This window comes from Vanellus vanellus (assembly GCF_965231255.1).
Source record: "Vanellus vanellus genome assembly, chromosome: 1".
NCBI lineage: Eukaryota > Metazoa > Chordata > Aves > Charadriiformes > Charadriidae > Vanellus > Vanellus vanellus.
This window is the reverse complement of record NC_138905.1, coordinates 85,330,402-85,354,514: the sequence shown is the minus strand read 5'-3', so window position 1 is coordinate 85,354,514 and position 24,113 is coordinate 85,330,402. Positions and strand designations below refer to the sequence as shown.

Below are 24,113 nucleotides of genomic sequence, written 5' to 3'. Positions count from 1 at the left end.
AGTCCCACTGAATGTAACAGAAATGGTGAATAGGCTATATCGCAGAATAGAACCATTATTTTCCGTTGACCTGTGCAGTTTTGAACAGCCTATTTGTGTCAAACTCTAAAGGAATTTTCGAAGTGGGAATAAAGCACAAAACCAATAGTGCAGCTCTTAGCAGGAAATGTGAGGACTGTGCACGCACAGGACTTTGTGTCTGTGTGTTCTGAAATGTATTTTTAGGTTTTAGATTCAATTCAAATCTGTGGGGCTTTTGGTTTGTTTTGTTTTTTGTTTGTTGGGTTTTTTTTCTTCCACAAAATAGAAGACAAAACCACTGTCATCAAAATATCCTGCAGCAAACATGGGTCATGAACAAGCAGTTAAAGGCAACTCAGGCTTTCTGCCCGTGGAGTTGCTGGGTCAAGCAGTGAATAGCTCAAGCAACTTCGGAACAGCAGCTGTGGTCCTTGTGACTGCTGTTACAGTGAAGTATTGAAACATTCCTTTAAAATTAATAGATCATATTACTTTTAATTTTATTTTGAGTTAAATTCAATGTGTCATTAATATAATCTAAGTTCAGTTGTTAAACCATTGTACCGCTTGTTGGACGGAGCAGGTTAGTATTTGAGCTACATTTTTATAGCTGTGACTGTGGTTGCAGTTACATTAGCCCCAAAACTTCTTATACTGATATATATCTTGCTTTTCTTCCTTTTAGGTGAATAGGCTATGTAAGATCATGCACATGAGCATAATACATCCACAACACAGATCATACTGCTTTAGCTATTCTTGTAAGAACCAGCAAAGCTTTTGTACCCGGTAAGTCCATTTTTGGGTATTCCTTAGAAACTTTGCTCTGTTTTGGTGAAAAAGATTTTTTTTTTTTTTTACATTAATAAAAAGAATGTTTTTAAATCTTCATTTTCTTTTGTATTCTGAAGGGCAAGAGATCACACAAGAAGAGACAGAATGATGGCTGAAAATAGGCTTTGAAGCTGTATTGAAAGAAGTAACTTCCTTCCTTTTATCTGTTTCTCAGCCTTCCTCAGAGCCATAGCACAGCGTGTGTATACTTCTGGAGGCAGGCAAAGCTAATACAGGATGCAACCCACTGTATTAAACCAGCTCTTTCCATAACTCAGAGGGACTTGCTCATCAATGGCAGGTGATATCACATATGCGGACGTGGCAATGCTACCGAGGGAAAGAGCACACATTCCTTCTCAGACATCAGTTCCAGGTAAAACATCTAATCAGCTCTTGGGCATACGCTGTTTTCTCTTGTGTGTTGTCTCTCTCTCTCTCTCTCTCTCTCTTTCATTTTGAAAATTGTCACTGGAAAATACTAGAAGAGTGCTATAAAATGCTTCACGCAGAAGTCATGGGAAGGGTGAAAAGTTGCAAATCGTGGAAGAGACGCTCACGAGGTACAAATCAGCAAAGCTACTCCTAAGTCAGTACCATGATGGAGTAGTGTATCAGTTCTGCCCCTTGTTTTAAGTAACAGAATGAGAAACAAAAATTGATCATTTTTGAATAATGAGGATAATACTTTTTTTTATATGAACAACATGATCAAAACCCTGTTAAAACATGGTCCACCAAATTGCTACCTAGTCCAAAAATCAGATCAATGCCTTTTACGATGTCTTCATGGAAAAGGAGTAGTAAATTAGCTAGTAAATCAGAAAACTAGTGGCAGTTGAAAGTGCAGTCACTGTCACTGAAGGAAGTACTGAATGACTCCTAAAACCCTCCTGCTCTTCCTTTTTAGTTTTCCAGTAGTGATTTTCCCAGAACCACATTATCAATTTGTGATCGCTTCATATATTTGTAACAAGAGATAAAAGATTAAGTCAACATTCAGAGCAAGGGGATGTTTTAAACCAATTGGTTTTTTTTGAGGAATAAAATTTCCACTACTTGAAAAAAATGTAATTCATTCATGAAAGCATTTTGTCAAAATTCTGGATCACATCTAATATGAATGACAACTTTTCACTATGAGCAAATAGGAAATGCTTGTGGTCAGAGTAAGACAATGTTTTCATGCTTTCAAGGTTCATTAGTAATTAATGCATTTAATTACTTAAGGAAACAACATAGTGTAATGAGCATTTTTAGAAGATGTTCTACTTCCAGTGTAGAGTAACAGTGATGATGGTGCTCTGACTGCATGTAGTTAAATGATCGAAAAAATATTTTTTTATATTTTTACAAGACCTGCATCTAAAAAATGAAAATGTGTTCACCTTATTATGTATCTCACAGAAAATGTTACCTTAGGCTGTATGTTCATGCATCCCTGGGTGTTGTTTGTACTACTGTAACCTGGACAACACAAAGCACAGAGAGTTTGCCTAGAATTTTACCCAGTTTCTAAGGTGATATAATTTATTTGCAAAAGGATACAGACATCAAATCTTGTTTTGAAGACACCCAAAAATGTCCCTCGATCATTCTGTCTAAAGGAAAAGCTTGAATTTGAATAGGCCAGGCTTTAATTTCCAATGAACGTTCTCATTAACATCTAGATGTTTCTTGTTAACATCTGTTGAACAGATTTTAGCACTCTATTTTCTCACATGAAGGTACTGGCCACAGTAATCAAGTAATTTTTCAATGTCCTTTTGCCTTTAAATCTTTCACTCTAACTTTCCAAAGAACTCTAATTATTTTTGTGGGTGTTTTTCTGTTCATTCTCCAGTGTTTCCATCTCCTTTATAAAATACGGGCACCAGAGGTGCACCCAGTATTACTACAAGTCTCAGTTATGCTGTCTCAGTTACACAGAGACAAAAATCTATTAAATAATCTTTCCTTCACTGTTTATAGCTCCCAGCATCACCTTCCCCACCCTTATATCTGGTTATACTCAAACACTTTTTGTTTGACTAAGCTTGAACTTACAGGGCTGCCATTATGGTTGTCTTTATTTATTGTTTTGTTAACCTTTCTGTTATTTTCATATTTTATTAGCAATAATTTTTCTACTTACTTTGAAACAAACAGACAAAACACCAAATAGCATTAAGTAATACTGGACCTCATATCAGTATAGAACAGGCTAGAAATACCTCCCTGATGACAGTTATTTCTCTGTCTTCATTATTAACATATGCTAACATGGGTTTTACTGGTATTAAAATAGACAAGAACATGAGTCATATTATCATGCTTTAAAAATTCAAATAAACAATTTCAGTTGCTTGTACCTTCTTTGAAGCTTTAACACTCCGACCAAAATTCACACATACTCATGTAGCTGGTGAGTGTTCTTTTATTACAAAATATTCTTCAAAAAGGTGCCATAGGAAGAATGGGAGAAAATGCAAATTTTCCACAGAATAAGTTCTGTATTTTTTAAAAACTTGGTAGGAAATTCAGGAAAAAATCCTGAAATGTGACGGGCATGCTTAGCAATGTTCGCGAAAGAGACTTAAGCTCAGTGTAAGTATAGCAATGATTAGTGTTAAAGTTCTCCACTGCATAGTGGAGCCTTGCTGAGATGCCCTGCGTTTCTTTACAGCTAACGAAGGAGAGTCTGGGGTCCTAGCGTGGTGAGCTGGGAACTGCCCAAAGTAGGAAATAGGATAGAACGATGACGCAAAGTGCTGCTCAGTCAGCCATTTCTGGGAGTTAGATCCTTCCCTGCAAGCTAGAAGGAGCTCTCTCCTACGTGGACTGGGCTCAAGGCTGCTTCAGGCAGGACAGCTTCCACATACCAAACACACTTACAGCATGTCCCACTCTACATGAAGAGGTTTCAGTGCTTCAGTTCCTGCAAGAGCAGGAATTCGAAGCTGATTCTCAAAGTGGTGAGGGTCTCAGCCCCAAGGTGGTGGGATTCTCTGTGGCAAGCATCGCAAGCTCTCCCTTTGGCGCTACCCGACTCTGTGACACAATGAAATGTCAGCCAGAGGATGGCTAGTACACACAGCCCACCCTGTGCCAGATTGTATGCTTCTCTTGCTCCTGCCCAGGGATGTCTGACTATCTTGCAGGAAAAGAAGCAGTTTCAAGATGGGCATGAGGGGAAGCACTGCATGGTTAAAACTCTCGCCAGGGAGGAGGGAGAGCTGGGTTTAATCACCACTGCAAATTTGGCAGATGAATGCTCCCAGTGGCAGATCCCCACACTTTAGGCAAGACTCCAAATCACTAGGCTATGGGCAAGTGGAATATACCCACCTCCCCCTGGCTGCCTTTGCTGCACGTTTCAGAACGTTTGATGCAATTAACTGGAGTAGATACTTAAAAACGCGAGTCGGGGGCGCAGCTAATTTGCCCTGCTACGGTGTAGCTGCTGTCAAGATTTGGTGCGCATGAAAGACAAACATGCGGGGAGCTGAACTTCTGCCAAGTTTCTCTAGTAATTGAGTAGGTGTTCTAAATGTGTAAAATTTGGATTTGAGAATGAAAGTCCCTTTGCAGATCCGCTGCCCACCTCTTTTTTTTTTTTTTTAGCTTTTCCTTATTCATGAGAAAGGGATTTGGTTTGGTCAAATTATGCAGAGTTTCTTGGAGTTCTCCCAAATACTGTTCTTATCTCAAAGTCTATTCAACATATTTTATGAGGATAAAGAAAAAGATATAAAAATCACTGGTGGCACAGTTGCAAAGAAAGTATAATTTTGCAGTCTAATGGTAAGGAAAGCTCACTCATTGAAAACTATTGGGATAAACTTGATTGACTGGAAAAACTATGTTAAATAACGCTTAACACAACATGACAATAAAAAATGTCTGCAGCTTTAAGTTTGGGGGGCTGCACCCAGAAAAGTGATTGAAATGGATTTGTTGTGATCCTGTTTCAATGGGAAAGTCAACACCAGGTTGTTACACAATAAGTTGGACTTCAGCTGTCAGTCAGGTGCTCTGGTTTACAAGGGTGAGGCGATTTTTGGATGCTCTAGCAGAGCATGTTGAGGAGGAATTAGTAGGTGTTACTAACTGTGCACATGCTTTGGTGGGCTAGCAGGTGTTATTAGAGCGCATGTGCTTCAAAACAGATGTTCAAAAGTAGAAAAGTGTTCCAAAAACACCAGCAATGATAAATAGAGCCTGGAAATCCATTTTCCAATGCAAGACTCAGACAGTTTTTCCTTCCTAGTTTACTCAGGAATAATTTGAGAGTCACCTGGTTATGGTTCATAAATGATTACATACAAGACCTTTCCTCTAGTAGAAAAACAAACCAAGAAGGTTTCAACTCCATCATCAAACTAGCCTACAAGTAATTGTAGGCTGCTATTAGTTCTCCCCTTAGCTTCTTGTTCTCCTCCTCAGCCTCTTCGGCCCCTCCAGATCTTGACCAGGCCCACCCTCTGCTGGACCCTCTTCATCTTCTCCCAATCCCCTCAATGGGGTCACCCACATCTGGACACAAAGTTCTGTGGCCACAGCAGCAGCAAGTGGAACAGCACAGGAACTTCCCCTGCTCTGCAGGTCAGGGGTCTCCTAACGCAGCCCGGCTGGCGGCTGGCACGAGCTGTGATGATGGGAGTCCACCGTGGGCTCACACTCAACCTGGGGTCCAGTTGATCACAAGAGCCTGGAGGCTGTAAAGCCGGACTCTGTGGAGTGAACGACCTGTCAGAAGCACTCCCTATCTGCACATTCATGAAGTAGAAGCTTCCAGTAAACAGAGATGTCTTTCTGCACTTGAGAATTTGCATATAGAAATGAAGTGAAATTTCAGTTTTAGTAAGTGACAGAGATCTCCACCTAGTACCAGGGCTTCTTATTGCTATACTAGGTAAGGGTGTGCAAGCATCTGGCAAAATTAAGGTTACGTGGTATTTTAAAAATACTTGCTGACTTCTGAGGACTTCACATTTAAATGATCATGTGCCAACACACACTGTAATAGAAGTGATCCTTTTTTTAAACATTCAATTTCTGCAATAATATTTTTTTTCATACAGTCTGAGAGACATTCTTTAAAGGAATGGACCTTTATTTGACAGAGAAAATATTTACTAATAGCATCAGATTTTCTAAAGTAATGTATTTTAGAAGAAGTGTTTCCATTTATAAGGCTAGTGTATTTAAAAGTTTAAAAGTCCTGGCTGTTCGTCTTTGAAGAATATTTACATTCTAAGAAGAAAAACTGTTATGAGCATTTCTTTTTGAGAACAGTTACTTATCTATAAAGTTAAATATAATTTACAAATATTCTGTAGTTCATCGAACTAATAAATTGTAATAAAGCAAACAGCAAAGTGTGTTAGCTCAGGTTCCCTAAAGCACAGAACATCTTACCTGTATGAATAATCCTTATTTGCCAATCATGTCCCCTGTATTTTTCTTACTGTAAAAGCTCTCCACACTTCAGCAATTTTCATATAAAATGGTACTTCATTTTAGCCTCGTGAGACTCTTCTTCTGCCAAGATTTCCCTGATCAGTGAGGTTTTATACAGCACAAATTGCTTACTTCTTTTTAAAAGCCCCAGTGACCACAAACTAAGAATAAGCACAGAAGATTATTCTTGATTCAGATTGATTTCAGATTGATGAAGTCTCTCCATTTATGGAAAGAAGATCAGACTACCAAAGGTCCAAATATCTTCCATGAAACTAGCCAGTAGCTCTACAAAATACACAGCTAAAACAAAATTGAAGATGCGTTCAGAAAGAATCCATGTGCATCTAACTCACGTCATGCTATTTTAATGACTTGTTTTGTTTTGTTTTGGCAATGTGCATCAGTAAAGGGATGTCTTCAACCATCAGATCCCTTCTTCTGCTATTACAGGCATCATGTAATATCCTGGCATAAACATTCACGGGAATGCCCCTAAGAATCACCTTGCTGCAGAAGCATTTCTCTGAGTGGCAGGTTTCCCTCTGGGGTCTCCCTGCTCCATGAACCGTCACGGGTCTGGTGCCCCTTAAGCCCCTATGATACCTCCTGAGATGGCTTAGCAACAAATGGGACATTTGCTATGGGTCGTGCCGGGGTCTTACCCATCCTTCAGTCTGTCTGTCTGCCTGCCTCCTGGTCCAGCCACACAGGACCCAAGCAGTTCAGGCAAAGATTACGGAGGAGGCTTTTAGTTACTTCCTGACAGTGGCAGGAAATGATAAGTCATCATCTTGCCTGTTGTTCCTTAAAGAAAAAAAAAAAAAAAAAAAAGCTGAACTAGCAGCTCTGTAAACACATGCCCCTTTCTATACAGACTCGCTCTTCGGTGTAATTCTTTATTGTTTCTCCACTTAATGGCTTGCACAACCACAAATGTCAGCATTTCCCTACTCATTACAGGAAACGCGATCACATACGCTGAGCTGCGCGTGAAGCCGAAACCTAAAGGGAGCAGCAGATCAGAGACTTCCGCTTCTGGTAGTGTGCTATTTTGTTTGGTTGTTGGTTACTAATTATAGATTAGTCTTTCCTATTACCCAACAGTAAAACCTGTTATCAACAGTCTTAACGTACAACCTCTCAACAACGAACTGATTAATCATTTCATATGTTTTTTTTTGTTGGGCTCTCAGATTATGCACTTTCCTTGTAAAGATAACATCGAAAGAGATTTTAAAAATAATTTTCAAAAATACCTTTGTGCCCTACATTGAAAATTTAGCAAAGGAAAGTAAAACTCCACATTTTGGGGGGAGCTTTCCTGTAAGTGTCTCTGTAGGAACAGCCACAGGGATGCATTTGGCTTTTGGAAGCACTGTGGTACTCAGCTCTCTATGTGCAGTCAGTGCACTGATGATATTGTCACATTCTGTGTACTGAAGGACATGCGCCAGACAAAGTCAGGCCCACAGAACTCTGTGAGCTGAAAAGGAACATTACAAAATTCATCTCAGGCAGACAGAGAATGGGGCAGCTGCTCATCTCACGCAGGCAAGGTGAGGAAAACAGCAGTTATGAAAGTGCAACTCTGTGGCTTGTGGAAATGGCACCTTGACCCCAAATTTCCTCCGGTCCTGCCTCTTCCTGGGTGTTTCGCTCTCACGAGCTGATGAATGCCAAATAGCTGGAGAGACGCTCGGTCAGATATACTTCACTGTGCTATGGTGTCAGTATGGGGTTTTTTTGCCTTTTCTGTGCGTTCAGGTAAGTTAGCTTTCAGCCATGTGACAGGCACGTTAACACAGGAGAGAGTGACCAGAGAGGAGGAACATACCACAGCCCACCTCGACACTTTGCCTCAGTTGTTCTGCGGGGTCTTGCAGGGTGTGGGTGGGTAGGTGGGAGGAGGCAACACTTGAAAAAATTAACTAAAAGAGAGAATTCTTAATGGAATGATATTGATTGAAAATCACTTGCACTATCTGACAAAATGATCTTTCGATTTCACTTTCATGTATGCAAAATGGATGCAAATTTTTAATAAGTAAAATGTCCCCGCATACTTCAAACAGGAGACTGATTTTAGGCAGACGATTTATCTGTTGTTTCCACGTAAGAAACTGGCGTACTAAAGGCAGCGTTAATTTTAATACCGCAAAGACCTTAAGCCGCTCTTCCTCCTGCCTCCTTCCAGGCTGCCGACATGGGGGCTCAGCCTGGTTCTACGTGGCGCTGGTCCTGGGAGTCCTTGTGCTCATCCTGCTAGGTGTCATAGCTGTACTAGCCAAGCAACGTGAGTACCATCCTCTCCATCTCTTCACTGCAGATGTGGTTAAACCTCACAAGCAGAGTGATGCTAAAAGATAATTCCCTTAGTATTGCATTAAGGCTGTCAAGTTATACATAAATACAGGAAAATAAATGTAGCTTTCCAAAGGGAACGTTTGCCACCTGTCATTTAACACATATAGCGCAGATGAAGAGGAGCTGCTGCAGTCTACCTTGACATCAGTGATGCTCAAAGGCTGTAGAAGAAGATTTCACATCATTATTACAATCAAAACATTTGGCCTTCCTGACTTACAAGTTAAAAGTTGCATCCATGATGCTACTTTGAGACCATGTCACTTAATTACTTTGTAGGTTTGAACAAATGGAATAAAAATCAGACTTCCCTGGAACTAGTAATATCATAATTCACAGCATGCTCCAGTTATACAAGAACTGTTCCAGAGAAGATACTCATTTCCTAAGTGAAAACAGTCTTGAAAATCTTCAGAAAAAACATGAACCTCCCAACTGTTCCTAAAATCTCCCCCAAATATTTAGTATTCTTTATATATCCAACTATCAAAAATGACAAACTTATTTTCCTTTCCTGTACTGTCCATATTATTCAGCAACTACACCCTTTGCCAGATAGTTATATTCACTCAGTATGCTCATAATTGAGCATGTCTACCCTCACGATGTACACACACACACACACATAATACACTCACACACATATCCTCACATTTGCAGTGTAACACTGGATACAAAGACCCTGTTGTTAACCATAATCTTGTGTGTGTGTGTTTTCAAGTTTTGAAGGGCAGAGCAGGAAAATCAGAAAGTCTGTCCCAGGATGGCCTGAATAGCACTGGCAATCACGTTTCTTCAGAGAAGACTGTCTCAGCACGGCTCCTGAAATGGCTCATGGAGGAACTGTGTGAAGATGGACAGGGTAAGGAAAGTTTGTCCTTCCAGAGCATAGAGGACATGTTGTGTGCATACTTCTGTTGTCTCTATTCCCTTTTCTATGACACCCTGCAGCTTATGGGAACTCAGTGATACTATACAGGGAACATGGTGTTCCTGCGTATAAGTGATGACACGACGTAAACTAACATTTTAATGACAATAGTTCTACTCCTCTTTTGGTATAAATAGTTTCTGGTACTTTCTTTACATTTCTTTCTGCCAGGAGCTGCTATCAGAAATGCCATATATCGTAGATTCTCCCCGTGACCTGGAGAACACTTTCCAGACAACAATTGTTCACTAAGAGTGGTAGGGAATTTAGCTTTCCTATCCGTTTGCGAGGATGAGGCAGGGAAGGACCTTCCTGGTCTTTTTATTGTGGATCTATTATTTGTTGGCAAATACTAATGTTTTTTCTAAGGACGGATTGTGATGACGTTACTTTGAAGCATTAGAGGAAGCCAAGAAAGAAAATGTGGGGGATGTTCCTCCCAGATGTTCTGTGTGAAATGGGAAGTAGAGCTGGGAACAGCAGTGTTCCCCTTATTTAACACAGTTCCTTCTCCAGCTCCAAGGACATAGTTTGGACTTCATAGAATCACAGAATCACAGAATTTTCAGAGTTGGAAGGGACCCCTAGAGATAATCTAGTCCAACTCCCCTGCTAAAGCAGGATTGCCTAGAGCACATTACTCAGGACTGCATCCAGGCGGGTCTTGAAAATCTCCAGAGAAGGCGACTCCACAACCTCCCTGGGCAGCCTGTGCCAGTGCTCTGTCACCCTCACCGCAAAGAAGTGTTTCTGTGTATTTGAACGGAACTTCCTGTGATCTAACTTGTGCCCATGGGACTTCATCTAAGTGCCTGTGCTTTCTGGTCACATCATGTGTCAAATCCACGCACTCCACATCATGTCACATGGCACGGTGTCTCCTCACAAGGGCTGCATGGGGGAGGATGAAAAGTGTCTTTGCAGCTCTCTAGGTCCTCTTGGTGGTCTCCCCCAGGCAGGTGCACAGGAGGTGGAGAGCCCAATGACGTGCAGTGGGAGTGCAGAAGTGCAGAGCACCATGCCAAGGGAGTGGGAAGGTGAGGAGAGGAGTGGCACTGGAGCCTTCAAACCTCTCTCCACACCCAGCAAACACTTGCTTAGGAGTGGGGACTGGCTGCTTTTGGAGCAGCCAGCCAGGCACATGAACATAAAATGCTTCAAGGCAACTAGAACAAGTCACAGTATGAGCTAACAGTTCCCTCTCTCCACCCACAGGAACAACATGCGAGCTGTGTCCTCCTGGGTGGCAACTACACAGGGGGAGATGTTACTACTTCTCCGAGGAGGCTGTAAGCTGGAATGACAGCCAGAGAAACTGTCTGGCCAGGAAATCCCAGCTTCTTGTCATTGAAGATGAAATTGAGATGGTGAGTTTTGCAGCAGCCCTAAAACTGTGCTACAGGCATCTGCCTTAGCCAAACATTTCACCAAGTGAACATGGCCCAGATGTCAGGTGTACATGCAGGCAAGCAGGAGACCCATCAAGCGCAGAGCATCTGACTCGCCATGGATAGGAGCTTGTTTTGGCAGCATCAACAGAGTAGGGCTGAAGAGGAGAAGCACAGGAGAAGCACAGGAGATGCAAGTGCGAAAGCCAGCGTAGTTTTGACTGGGAGGAGGAAATGCTGGGGACCACAAAATGGAAATTCAAACAGCCAAACCTCCTTCTCATTTTCCTTTGGTAAAACGAATAGCAAGGTCTCACCAAATGGCTCTTCTGAGCTTTTAAACTGTGTAAAAAAAAAATAAAAATAAAGAAACCCAACAGGGCAGGAACCTAAATTCTGAGGCCAAATGTAAAAGTCAGATTTGGTGGTTCTCAGAGTGACACTGAGGGTTTTCGTGGGGAAGGGGAAGAGTGGTCAGAGATGGGTTCTTTTGTTGGCCTTTGTGTCTCACTGGTTTTCATCTTCCACATCCTGCAGCGCTTCTTTATTCTGTTCTTCACCATCACCCTGCATGTCTAATCACCATTGTCCCCTGAGGAACAGGTCTTTTACCTTAAAGGTCAGGCTTTGCAACCTGGCACATTAGCATGAGGGGCATCACTAAGAATTTTTTTTGACAGCTGACAGGAAGCTAGTCAGCCCGAGCACCAGCTGAATCAAAACTCTGTGACTGGTCACACGTGTACGGGCCGTTGCAGTGGGCTGCTTTGCCACAGCTGGATCCCTGCCCTTCCTCTACATGTGAGGGGCTACATGGAAAGCTGTGCCTGAGACAGGCCAGTGACCTCAGCACAGCAGAAAAGCTTTGCTCTTGGGTAACATGCTTTTTCTTGTTCCACAGGAGTTCATAGACAATAAAGAGAAAGATACCAAATATATCTGGATTGGGATGACAAAACAATGGAGTTCAGTTGAAGATCCTGGAGTAAAAGAAAACAGGTGATGACTTGTGGGGAGAGGGTGTCTTCGGCAATAGCAAAGGTATGGTACTCTGCATGGAAATACAACTCTGAATTCAAGCCAATTTCCCAAAGCACGGATCTAGTCTAGGATCTAGAATAGGCACCTATTCAGGGTCTATTTCATGGCCAGTTCCAGGTTCCTGCTGGGCACCGTTGGAAACAGATTTGTTTTCTGCCTGCAAGACCAGCCACAGTCACAGTTCATGTATGTATTAATGCAGAGGGAGATTAATACACACTTCTCCCACTGAAATCACTGTCAACAAACTCACTTTACAGACCATGTGCTGACCACCTCCGTTGGATGTGATGTCTGTCACACAGTGTGGGTGCTGGGATCTGTGTAGTTGAGGCGTCCTTTCTCTTGCCGTTACAGTTCAGCATCATGCCTGCATGTGGAAGTTTTCTCATCCTTCTTACACTAATGTTCCTGAGCACCTGCCCCTCAGCAGCCAGCAGTCTCTGCTGTAGGTTCCCATCACACCTATGCATGGCTGTTGAGGAACAGTGCTTCAGTGGGTTACTGACCGGGTGTCACCCAAACCCCTCACTCAGAATATTATCAATATTTTTATCCAGTACTAAATTTAAAGCTGACAACTCATTCCATTCCTTTTGTTGTCTCACCAGGATAGCTCTAAAAAGAACTGAGACTGACAAGAGCTGTGCTGTTTACAGAAGAAAAAACATGATCCAAGCAGATAACTGCCAGACTTTAAAGAAGTGGATTTGTAAGAAGAATGCCACTTTATTGGTGCTCTGAGCCAAATTATCAGACAACAGGCAGAGGGTTTTGTCACAAGACCTATTTTACCAATAAATCAGCACGTGATGTAAATAATTTTACGAGACTTGCACAGAAATTTGCATTTTGCTGTTCTGTGCCCCCTAAGACTTTGTCTGTTGCAAACAGGGAACTCAGAAGTTACCAGGTGTCGGTGTGAAGGTCACGCCACAGGACTGAAAGACAACACGTGGATTTGGAGGTGCTGAGCCTTCCCATGGACTGACATTGGCAGCAGCTGCCTCTAGGAAAGAGCAGGGGAGAACAGATACTCATGTGAGGATGAGCACTGTGCAGATGAACTGCATCATGTGCTGTCTGCTGGGGCTGAAGAGTGTGTTGGAGACCACTGCTGTTGTATGCATCCCTCAGACAGCTGCTGCTGAGCTGAGGCACTTTTTATTTGGGTTTCAATATTTTAGTGTTTTCTGAAGTTTGTGTTGGTTTTTTTTTTTTTTTCCCTTACAGTCTAATTGTGACTTACAGAAGACACTTGAGGGCTGGGAAAAATGCTTTTACTAAACATTGTCTTAAACTTATTCAGAGCTGACCTGCCCAGCTACTGGTTATACAAGTACCAGACCGAGCACGAAGTGACTCGTAACACTTGTTGTTAATAAGCTGATGGCTCCCATTTTCTTCTGGCGCTGAACCTTAGGACCTGAAAGAAAGCTCTTAACTAAGGAAGGGGCTTGGACTGTAAGACAACATTGCAGTGCAAGGAAATGAAGATGATAGCCTGCCTTTCCACCTATATTTTGACCCTTTACATTGCAAATTCTTTAACATAGAACCACAGTTACTGCTTGTAAGGTATGGTCACAGAATCATGGAACCATAGAATTGTTTGAGTTGGAAAGGACCTTTAAAGGTCATCTAGTCCAACCCCCTTGCAATGAGCAGGAACATCTTCAACTACATCAGGTTGCTCACAGCCCTGTCCAACCTGACCTCGAATGTTTCCAGGGATGGGACATCTACCACGTATCCGGGCAACCTGTTCCAGTGTTTCACCACCCTCATGGTAAAAATGTTCTTCCTTCTATCTAGTCTAAATCTACCCTCTTTTAGTTTAATACCATTATCCCTTGTCCTATTGCAACAGGCCCTGCTAAAACGTTTGGCCCCATCTTTCTTATAGGTCCCCTAAGGCCACTGATGATGATGAGGTACGAAGCTAAAGGCTGGTTAAATTAGTGCCTGTGGGTGCAGTCTGTAAATGCATCACTTGGGCATTCAAGTGTCATGGATACACACTGTTTCTGGATCTAGACTACAAAAATGCTGAGGGCACTCTGACTAGGTGCCTTTATTAGATTGATATATTCGAAAAAAGGAACACATTTTATGAATTGATTTTTAAGAAATATGAGAAATAATATTTAGAAAGCTCAAAAGTTAGTCCCCTTTCTAAACTGTGGATCTCTAGTCTCATATTGTCACGCTGCAGGGCAAAGCAGCTGAGGCCCTCCCATACTTACATACTGCTGTCTTGCGAATGCGTAATATCTACTTCTCCATGCTTACAGACAGGGTTGCTTAAGTAAACTTTCATTTTACCTGCCATAATTCAATTTCATGCAGGATCTCTTCAACTGTTCCACAATAAGAAGCTGAATTCTTACCTCATTTCATAGAATTATGCAATAATTTATAGCAGAAGGGACATCAAGACCCTTTCAGTGCTAGTCAGGGAGTCAGGGGGAGATTCTAAGTTCCCAGAGTTTTACTATAATTTTATGTACTTTTATGATAGCCATCTGGGGTTAACTGTGTTTGGAGGAGAAAACCCCAAACTAAAACCTAACATTAAAATCCAAGGTGCTACTCTAACAAAAAAATGCACAGACTGGAATTAAAGTCCTTATTAGCAACGAGAGACAGAAACAAGTCCAACATAGCTTTTGAAAAGGTAGAGCCGTTAGCTCATCTTCGCTATGATACACGTAATTAAAGGCAGCTGCAGTTTCCCAGGTATGTTGCCTCATTGCTGCACTCGATGTCTCGTGCCCCTATGGCTGTGGTGAACGTCTAGCAGCTTGTGGTGAGCAACCAACAGATATGCTTGCACACGAGCTCTTGGTGTAAAAGTTCCATGGCTTTAGCACACACATAACTGCAGCTGCGGAACAAAACGCTCATGTGGTTAACACCAACAGACTGACACCCCTCCATCTATGGACGCTGACGGGTAACACCTCACTTAATTATGGACAGACAGAGATGCCAGGTGCATGTAAGTGAGGGCTGAAAAGGTGTAGAGATCTTCAGTGGAAAGAGACACCAAGCACGTGATGCAGCCCGCTGCGTTCTACAGGCACAGCACGAAGGCTTTTCAGAAGGACTTTGGGGCTACAGATTAAAAAGGGAACCATACCCTCCGTGTGGCTGACTTCCTTTCAGATAAAAAAACAACACAGAATGCAGCATCAGCAGCTACAGACTCATTTGAAAAACTGCTGTTATTCTCATGTTAAAATAACAACAACAAAAAATCCCCCAAACTCAGTGCAGCACATGTGTGGGGACTGTTCTGTTTATTCCAGACCGAGGAGCAAACGCAAGAAAGAGTCTCAAATGAATTACATCTATCTATCTCTAATATATCTATATCTATAATATATTTTTGATGTAGAGATATATAGATACAGGTATATTCCCCATTGAGAAAAGGTACCTTCAGGGTGCTTAAAAGCATGCCCTTCTCTGTGTATTGGAGACGACTGCTGAATTGTTATTTTTACAGCAGATGTTTCTTAAGCCGTGCTGAATTTAACATGAAAAACTTAAAAACCTGACCTGGCTTCTCTCAAATTGGTTGTGGTGTTTAGGTTTTAACAATACTCATGAAACATCTAGTATTTGAGCATTCTCACTACTACTAATGTAATTAAACATGTTTTTGGCCTTACTGAAGCTCTTACCTACATTTTACACAGTCACTAAATCTTGAGTGATTCCACTGATTTAAAAAAAAAAAAAAAAGCCTTTGAAGTACTTCCTCACACTCCACTCCAAGTCAAATGAGTTTGCAGCTTGACCCTTCGTTTCTTAGCATGACAGACTTTGAATACTAAAGAAAATGTTAATTGCACCCCTTAAGAGTCAGATTACAAAACAGTTTTCATTATAACCTACTGTGCTCAGAGTTTCTCCAAAGCCTCCTTTAAGAATCAAAATCTCCCTTTTTTGGACTCTATCCATAGATGACACTGATGGAAAAAAAAAAAAAACCAACAACATAATAGCGATGTTATTTTGTAGTTAAAGGAAACATTCAGCTAAATCAGCTCATTAAGAAAAGCTAAGACACAACGTGGCATGTGACTACTCCTTATCCCTTATAATTCTACCAAATTTGTGAAATATACCTCTGGTATGCCCCTAATGCAAATACTTGAAAAACTTTGCAAGAGTGAACTGCAGAAAATTGCATGTTTCTCTCCAAAGTAACTGTACTGTGTGTGTTTCACTATGCGCATTTCAGCATTTCCACAGAAGTACTTCAGCATTTCAGTGAAATGATTTTGTTAAAAGTCTGGCATATTTTGAAGTGTGAAAATGTGTTAGAAGCGTTAGAAAGTGAAATGCATTCTTTTTTGGGTCAAATGTCTTGTCTCATGTTAACCCTAATATTTTGATTAAAGATCTTTTCATATTCAAAACCTGAAAATTTTATTTTGCTTCAGTCTGGTGATTTTTTTCCCCCCAAATGGTGCCTGAGCTGAAAAATACTTCTAATAGCACAATATTAACACGCAAACCACTGTAATCCAGACGCTCTGTAAAGATATTTATTGAGTATCTTTTCAGGACTATTGCACATACCATATCCTTCACAGCTACTTAATTTAAAAACATTACAGAATACCCTCCCAACTAGTTTCATATAAATTAACACATAGATTATTAGGCTATTCATACTGTAGAGTTCTGTTACTGTGCCTATAAAGAATACAAACAATTTAAAAAAGTATAGTTCAGCAAAATTAGTGACCATCTATAAATAAACATCTTAAAGTCAAAAGTTGTTAACGATATCCAAACTGCATGGTCCCGTTACAGTAAAGTCCTACTGTCACAGAAAATAATGAAGGTATAAACAACACGCCGAACAAAACTAGACAGCAATTAAATTTGCACAAAAACACAGTGAAGGCAAAAATAATTACAAACAGGACAAAAACCCTCAAGGAACCAACAAGACTCCATAAAAAACTGTTAAACGTGGCACAATTTTACATTCTTGAAAAACAAGACACAATTAGCCTCCCTTCCCTGAAACTACAGTGCGCTCTAGTGGCTGCTCCAAAACTTGCTCCACTTGCAAGAAGTCCCGTGGAGTCCTCTCCATAGAGCCCAGATCACAAGAAAACCAATTTTCCAGATTTTATTCCGAGCAGGAAGCATTTTGCCCTGCTATACATGCGAATTTCCCGTTCCATCTTCTCTAGACACCCGATAGGAATAGTCCTTCCAGGAAAATAAGCTGCTTTGCGTCCTCTGGGTCAAACAGTACTATTAATCTTCAGGTTACCTGCTAGACATGAGTGGACAGAGTTCAGCAGGACTGTGCTGATTCTGTTCAGGCTCGTAGCAATTCAACAGCCCTGGGCGTTGCTGCTGAAAACGATGCGCGCACAGAAGAACACATTGATTGTCCATCCAGAAATGTACCACTTGCTCAGAAGCCTCACGCTCTGACAGGCACAGGACACGAGGAAACCACGGAAAACCATCCTTTGCTGTTAATTCTCTTATTCTCTAATCCTGATTTTGCCTATTCACACTGAGGACTATTTCTAACTTTACAACATTAATGCCTGCAGCTTCACTATTACTTTTTCAGTTCAAACTCTTTTTTCCCTGCAGTGCAGATGTTCAGGTAAATAAGTAATCTATTCTGACTTTTTCTGACAATGTAAGTGCTGTGGGAAGAACCACCTCTGGTGCAGTCCAGCTACTTAAATCCCAATGATAATACTGTCAAGCTAATTTAACAAGACTAATGTAAAATAACACTAGCAAAACATTGAACACAGTGCAGTCACACAAGACGGACCCCACCAAACGGGGAGAGCGAAATCTGCAATGATTCTGTCTAAAACAACAGTGCTCATTTCTGCATCACCTTGTATCTGAGAGGCACTGGCGGACCTTCAGGCAGAACTGCTTCACAAACCGTCCCTGCACACAGAACTTGGCCAAGGCAAAAGCTGAACAAATACCTCCAACTGCACACCAAAAAGGAAAAGAAAGAGCAGGTGCTTAGGATCCTACAAGAGAAAAGTTAGGGGAAGAAATACTGATGACACAACAAAAAGAAACCACAGGCTGAGCAGTAGCTAGAAAAAAGGGGCAAGGATATGACTTAGCAAGATGCTGAAGCAAGCCTTTTAAATGGTATCTTTAAAAAGCAGAAGCTTCCTCCATGGGTGGAGAATTCTGGCTACCAGAAAAGACATTCACCTCCAGGCAGAAGCTGAGATGCGTTCCCAGGACCCAGAGTACAGACATAGCCTGTGTAGACATCATATCAGAGGGATAAGTGTCCGGGGTGGTGGCTTCATCCACCTTTATCATGCTAAGCTACTATTAAAGCTACAGACCCACTTCCTGGTTAAATAACATCCAGAGGCCGAAACTCCTTTTGACTCAAGATAGGCACAGTTTCCAGAGCCTTTTACTTCAATCCTGTAAGGGAGAATGAAAGACATGATTACTTTGACACTCACAATCAAATAACGCAATAGAGGAAAGGGACTGTGGCGATCACAGGTTCTATTTGTACAAAGCCTGATTTACCACGGAGAAGGCATTGCAGGAGCGTGATAGCTTGTGCTTTGAAGAGAACACCACAAAGATTGTCTTTTTTTTTTAATGGGACCTGGCCCCCAGAATACAAAATCTAGGACTTGCAGTACTCCTGTATCTTGTCTAGTGGTCACTTAATGTGAAATACGCCCTTAGAGCGGAGACTGGAATTCAGGCTTGTCCTTCTCAAGGACGCTGTGCTATCAAGACTGGCTCCAACTTTGACTTCCACATCCTTCTACACAGCTAAAACGTTCCAGCAGAAGCTGTGAAACAAATGCCTCTCATTTCCCTCTTCCTCAGAACCAAACACAGCACTATGGTTAAGGGGGCGGTGGAAAACAGGAAGCAAACCTCAGTTTCCACACTGTAGGTGACCCTATGTAAGAGGTAAGCGTCTCCTTCACCAACTCCGTTTTCAAACAAAGTGTTACAGTGATCTGTGAATAGGCCACCCAAACTAGTACGGCCTCTGGAAAAGCCAAGGGACAAACCTCCACCAGTGTTAACGTGACTCTAATAGCAACTGAGCTTAGAAATCAAGGTATTCACCCTTCTAAAGACAGGAGGGGCAGTCTGAGGCAAGCACAGAGGCAGAAGTCTAAGAATGAACTTTGTCACTGAAAATGAAAGCATCAGTGGATATATGTATTGCAGGCAGGGGATAAGCAAGAGTGGCAAGGACTGCAACTTTCAACTTGAAATGCCAATGTGCTATTCACATCTCACATTAAATGCGTAAGGTCTTCATCAGATCAAGCCCTCAGGTCTTGGGGATGAACTCAATATAGTCACGCACCACTAGTAATGTCACAAATTTAAGAATATTTCAATTTTCCACTTTTTAAGTTAATTTCAGACTTGTGAAATCTCAGTGCTCATTACTGTCACTGATAATTCTACCAACTCCTGCCAGCAGCTGCCCCAGGACAAGAAGCAGCGGTCTCTGAGAAGGCGGGACAGCTATCGGTGGGAGAAACAAACTGTCCCACACCTGACACCGGTGGGATAGAACACAAGGCCATGACCACAGAGCAGCTCATGTAACATAAAATCAGAGCTTCACCTTTCCCTCCAGCCGCCTTTTTTGTAGGCAGATTCTGTAAGAAGTACGAAAACATCTCTTCAAAGCCTCCCAAATATCTTTGCTATAAACCTCATGCAGGTTGCATGCAGGTTTGCACTTCTGCAAAATATATTCTATAATGAGGAATTTGTGTTATTGCAATCTTCCATTCCTCCCCCTGTTGCTTTGGTATCTTGGAGGCCTCTTGGTTTAACTTTCACTTTGCTATACTGTCTGTTACCACGAGCTCCTGTTTCATGTTGCTTCTGAACCCGGCATTACAAATTTATCTCCTAACTTTCACCTGTCACAGTTCTGACAATGCTATGTGAAATCTTTATTGTATTCCGTGCTCTTTCCATAGACACATCTTCAACGTCATTACAGATATTTCTTTCAAGTCACTGTCTATATCTGTATTAGTTATCCTTTCTTACTCCCCTATAATCTAGTATCACCAGCAAAAACCCTAACATCAACTTACAGTTTATTGTCTAATGCTTTCCCATTTACCCAAAAGAACTCTTCATTTCTTTTATAGAGTCCAATCCATGGGTCTTGCTTTGTTATCTTCACCATAAAACTCTGTAGGAAAAAACCCATATGAGAAAAGAAGTTACGCATGTTCAGTCCAGTTATCAAAATACGAAGTCTTTGATCCAGGGCTAGAAAGCAAAACAGTATTGCCTTGCTACCCAAAGAAACAATATTAAAAATTAAATCTACAGAGTACTGCAGCATCTGGATCTTGTGCAATCCACTTAACTGAAAGAGAATTTACAACTCCATCAGAAATCAAATGGATTAATTTTGAGACAGGATCCCTGTAGCACTTAGATACTGTAGTGACAGAAATGCCAACTGTGAGAACGCAAGTATACTACTGAATATTAAGAACTGCTATGGAACTGCAGATGCATCATTTTAGTCTCTCCACAAGAAAGTCTTCAAAAAACGATGAACACCTTTGCAGCTAATGCATGTCTCCATCGCTGATATGTCTTCACCATATTGAGGTTTTTAGCAAGGATTTGTGGAAGACATTTTAGAGATTAAAGAAGATCCTTGCCCCAGTGTGTGCAACAGAATTGACATCTGCACCCAGTACACCCATTATACTGGTGTCTGTGATGGGGTTGACTGACCTAGAGAGAGGCTGTTTTAAAATATCAAGGTCTGCTATCAAGGTCTGTAACAGATATGGAAGAATACATTCTCCCAGGTCTTCGTGCTAGGTGGACTCTTTCCTAATATGCTCCAAGCTGTGGTTAGGATAACTATCTCTGAACTCCAAAGGTCAAGACTAATATATCTACCAACCTGGTTGCCATTAACCTATCTTCCTAAAAGAGAACAGTTCTCTAATTAAAGACAAATGAGATGCAACAGTGTTTACCCTGATAGTTGCCTTCAATGGGAGTATTTACAGCTGTGAGCAGCACCAAATTAAACTCAGATCAACCTTGGGCTTTTTCTAAAACATTAACTGCCAAAACAGATGTTTGCTGTTCGCAGGGAGAGGAGGCACGCAGCTTTCTGCAAGCTGTGACTTGTCACAGCCTTTACATCAGCTTTCAAACTGTTCAGCTTAAGACGCTGGAAGAACACACTGGTTCATTGTGCAGCTCCCCAGAAGTGAGATGGGGTGAAACCAGGACCCCCCTCTTGTTCCCTTACCAGTTCCTCATGATTTTCGATCACCAGGAGGGAAGCATTGTGCAAAGAGCAGAGGCTCTGACTGGAGTTCCAGTTGGCTTCAGTCTCTGAGAGGTAGTAGCATTTCCTCTGGAAATACAGCCAACCTGAGGGACAGAGTTCCAGGGAAGGACAAACAGGAAAATCTTTGGCCGAAGAACAGTTTACTGCAAAAAGACAAAAAACAATCTACCCATTTCTTCCAACTGGAAAAGGTTTCTGGAGCTTTCAGCTTACTTTCTGACTGCACCATCTGAAATCATCTAAGTCTAACCATAGCGTTATTACTTTTGCCCAGCAGAAATAATTATTGTAAACTAATTATATAGTCTGGCTCCTGCACTCTTACTGTTGCTGACAAACCTTTAAAGTGATGATCAGGGGCGGGTTGGTAGAAGTAGCTGAGAAGGCGATAATAATGTACCCTCCAAGAGCTCTTCTACAACTTAAATAGAGTTTTTGCAAGTACTCCTTCCTTGCAGCTGAATTAATAGCTTTGTTTACTGCAGTGTAATTTCTTGAAGGACTACAGATTGGTTGCAAAGAACAATCTTCCATTCGTTATTTGTTTTCTTGAACTTGGATTATGGCCAACAGTGATGTTATGAACTTGAACTCCAGAAGCGCACTAAGACTAAACGGAGCACTCCCTAATGCCACTGCAACTAGTGGAGTAATTTCTCCAGCACTCGACTACAATTTTAAACAATATGTCATGAGACAACTATTTAACTTTGAGATAAGGTAAATTCTGAATACATTTTTTGAGGTTTTGAGGGACTTCTGACAACTTAAAACTGAGGTAATTTCTAAGGCTAATTATACTTTCTTTTTGAATGATTTACACACTTACCAAACTGAATACACAAGATCAAAATGACAGCAGCAGCAAGGACTCCAGCAACACCTCGCCATAACCAGATATTTGAGAACAGACCTGAAAAAAGAAATGTCATGAATTTAAAAAACAAAAAAAACACAACCAGCTGACAGGGCAGTAGAGCCTCGGACCCATGAAGCTGTTCCAAAAAAAGCCGCTCTCTGTGGAGAGCAGGCTGGGAGCACAGTTGAATACTAGGAAGCATGTGACATTTAGCTTCTTGTCACAAAGCTACCTAGTTAACAAGAACTGTGAATTACTCTGAATTTTAATTACATCACCCAGAACTTAACCTAACAGTGAGGTAGTTCCCGACACTCCAACGTAATTGAAAAAGAAAGAAATGAGCATGGAACAAATGAGGGTGAAGACAGTAAGTCTGGGATTTGACCTAATGTTTAAACATGGCATGGATAAGAGAAACAAGACAAGTCATGAGCTCTGGAGCCCAAAGCTTCTCCTGAGCAACATCCAGCTTTATCCCACAGCCAACAGCTTTTCAGAGTCTCCTTCTGATCTCCCCTCCCAGGAGCCAAGCAGTGAGCTGGGTTTGGAGGTGGGAAAGACCCACCAACTTGCCACCACCGTGTCTCCTGTCCAACTTGGCAGGCAGCAGAGCAGGGGACGCGGTGCCCCTGAAAGGCCGTAAAGGGGTCCCCTCTCACTGGTGGACCCCCTGCCAGCACGGGGGTCTGCCCGACCAGCCTCCTACCTCCGTGAAGAGCTACAGCACACGCTGGAGTGATCTCGCCTCCACGCCCAAGGTGAGCCCCGTGGGATGCTGCCGGGGAGCGGCCGATTCCCAGCCGGTCCCATGCACGCCGCAGTCCACGCGACGCCCGGCAGCACCCACCGGTTTCTCGGGTGGGTCTCGCAGCCCGGAGCCAGGCGCCGTCCGCCTCCCCGCCAGCCCAGGGCTGCCCCGGGTGGCCGGCGCCCCTCGACGGCGGGACCTCCACCGCATCGGCCTCTCAACCCGTGCCCCGGCCAGGGGGTTTTCCAGCGGCCCTCGGGCTCCCGGGACACCGCAGGGCAGCAGCCGCCGCGCCCGGACCCGGGGCTGCGCTGCCGGGCCGGGCGGAGCGGAGCGGGCGGCGTCGCTGCCTCGGGGCCGGGGGATGCACGGCCTCCCCCCCGACGGCACCCCCGTTCTCGCCTCCCCTCTCCGGCGGCGTCTCCCGGCTCCCCGCCCGGCTGCGGCCGCGGGAACCCCCCCCAACCGCTTCCCCCCGGCCCCTCTCCCTTTGCCCCTTCACCTTTGCGGGTCCCCGTCCTCCGCTCCGGGGAGCCGCTGCGGTCCCCGCCGCCCCCTCGGCATCCCATGGGTGCGGGAGCTGCTGCCCCGCCGGGTTGGGGAGATCACGGGTCCGGAACTACCGGAGCGTCCGGCCCCGCGGGTGGGGGCAAACGGGGGCCGGCGGCCGGGATCCGCTTCTCCCGGCCCCGGCCCCGGTCACGGCGGCGGGGAGGGGGGCGCGGGGAGGGACCGGTCCCCCCGGGCCCGTCGTTAGGGTGGGTGGGCTCGGTGCCAAGGGCCCCGCTTCGTGATAGAAAAAGGAAATGGGAAAGGGTTACGGAAGAACTTGGCTCCCAGCAGATCTCGCAGTGATTCGCTAGCAGCGGCAGCAAATTTCGGGACTAGGGAGGGACCTAACTTAACGGCAGAAGGCTCTTGCTGCCTTTGTATTTGGCTGTTGGCTACTTAAAACTTGATCTCTCTGGCAAACCTGACCAGTGATTTGCCTCACCCAGGAAAGCGTAAAGCCTAGTGATTCTGACTTGCCAGCTGTGGGGATGAAGGTGTAGTAGAGTAATAGAATCATAGAATCATAGAATGGTTTAGGTTGGAAGGGACCTTAAAGATCATAT

At 43.0% G+C, this 24,113-nt stretch overlaps 2 protein-coding genes across 3 annotated transcripts; one reads left to right on the top strand and one right to left on the bottom strand.

Annotated features, from left to right (window-relative positions):
* Nucleotides 1–1,149: 1,149 nt before the first annotated feature.
* On the top strand, nt 1,150–12,768 carry LOC309675589 (killer cell lectin-like receptor subfamily G member 1; the record flags this gene model as incomplete). Its single annotated transcript, XM_082487915.1, has 7 exons — nt 1,150–1,231; nt 7,261–7,338; nt 8,495–8,593; nt 9,386–9,526; nt 10,811–10,962; nt 11,885–11,982; nt 12,636–12,768. 7 exons carry the CDS (start codon nt 1,150–1,152, stop codon nt 12,766–12,768), a joined length of 783 nt encoding a protein of 260 aa, XP_082344041.1.
* A 3,801-nt stretch (nt 12,769–16,569) lies between these two features.
* Nucleotides 16,570–23,748, bottom strand: LOC309672950 (C-type lectin domain family 2 member L-like). Of its 2 annotated transcripts, none has more exons than XM_082484620.1 (5): nt 23,501–23,748; nt 22,218–22,301; nt 21,347–21,531; nt 20,154–20,254; nt 16,570–18,483 (listed from the first exon to the last, which is right to left on the bottom strand). In XM_082484620.1, the coding sequence occupies exons 1-5, from the start codon at nt 23,565–23,567 to the stop codon at nt 18,369–18,371; spliced, it is 552 nt and encodes a 183-aa protein (XP_082340746.1). In that variant the 5' UTR covers nt 23,568–23,748; the 3' UTR covers nt 16,570–18,368. The 2 variants fall into 2 exon arrangements, with proteins under 2 accessions (XP_082340746.1, XP_082340747.1); XM_082484621.1 differs by having other exon boundaries at nt 21,347–21,471.
* Nucleotides 23,749–24,113: the final 365 nt, after the last annotated feature.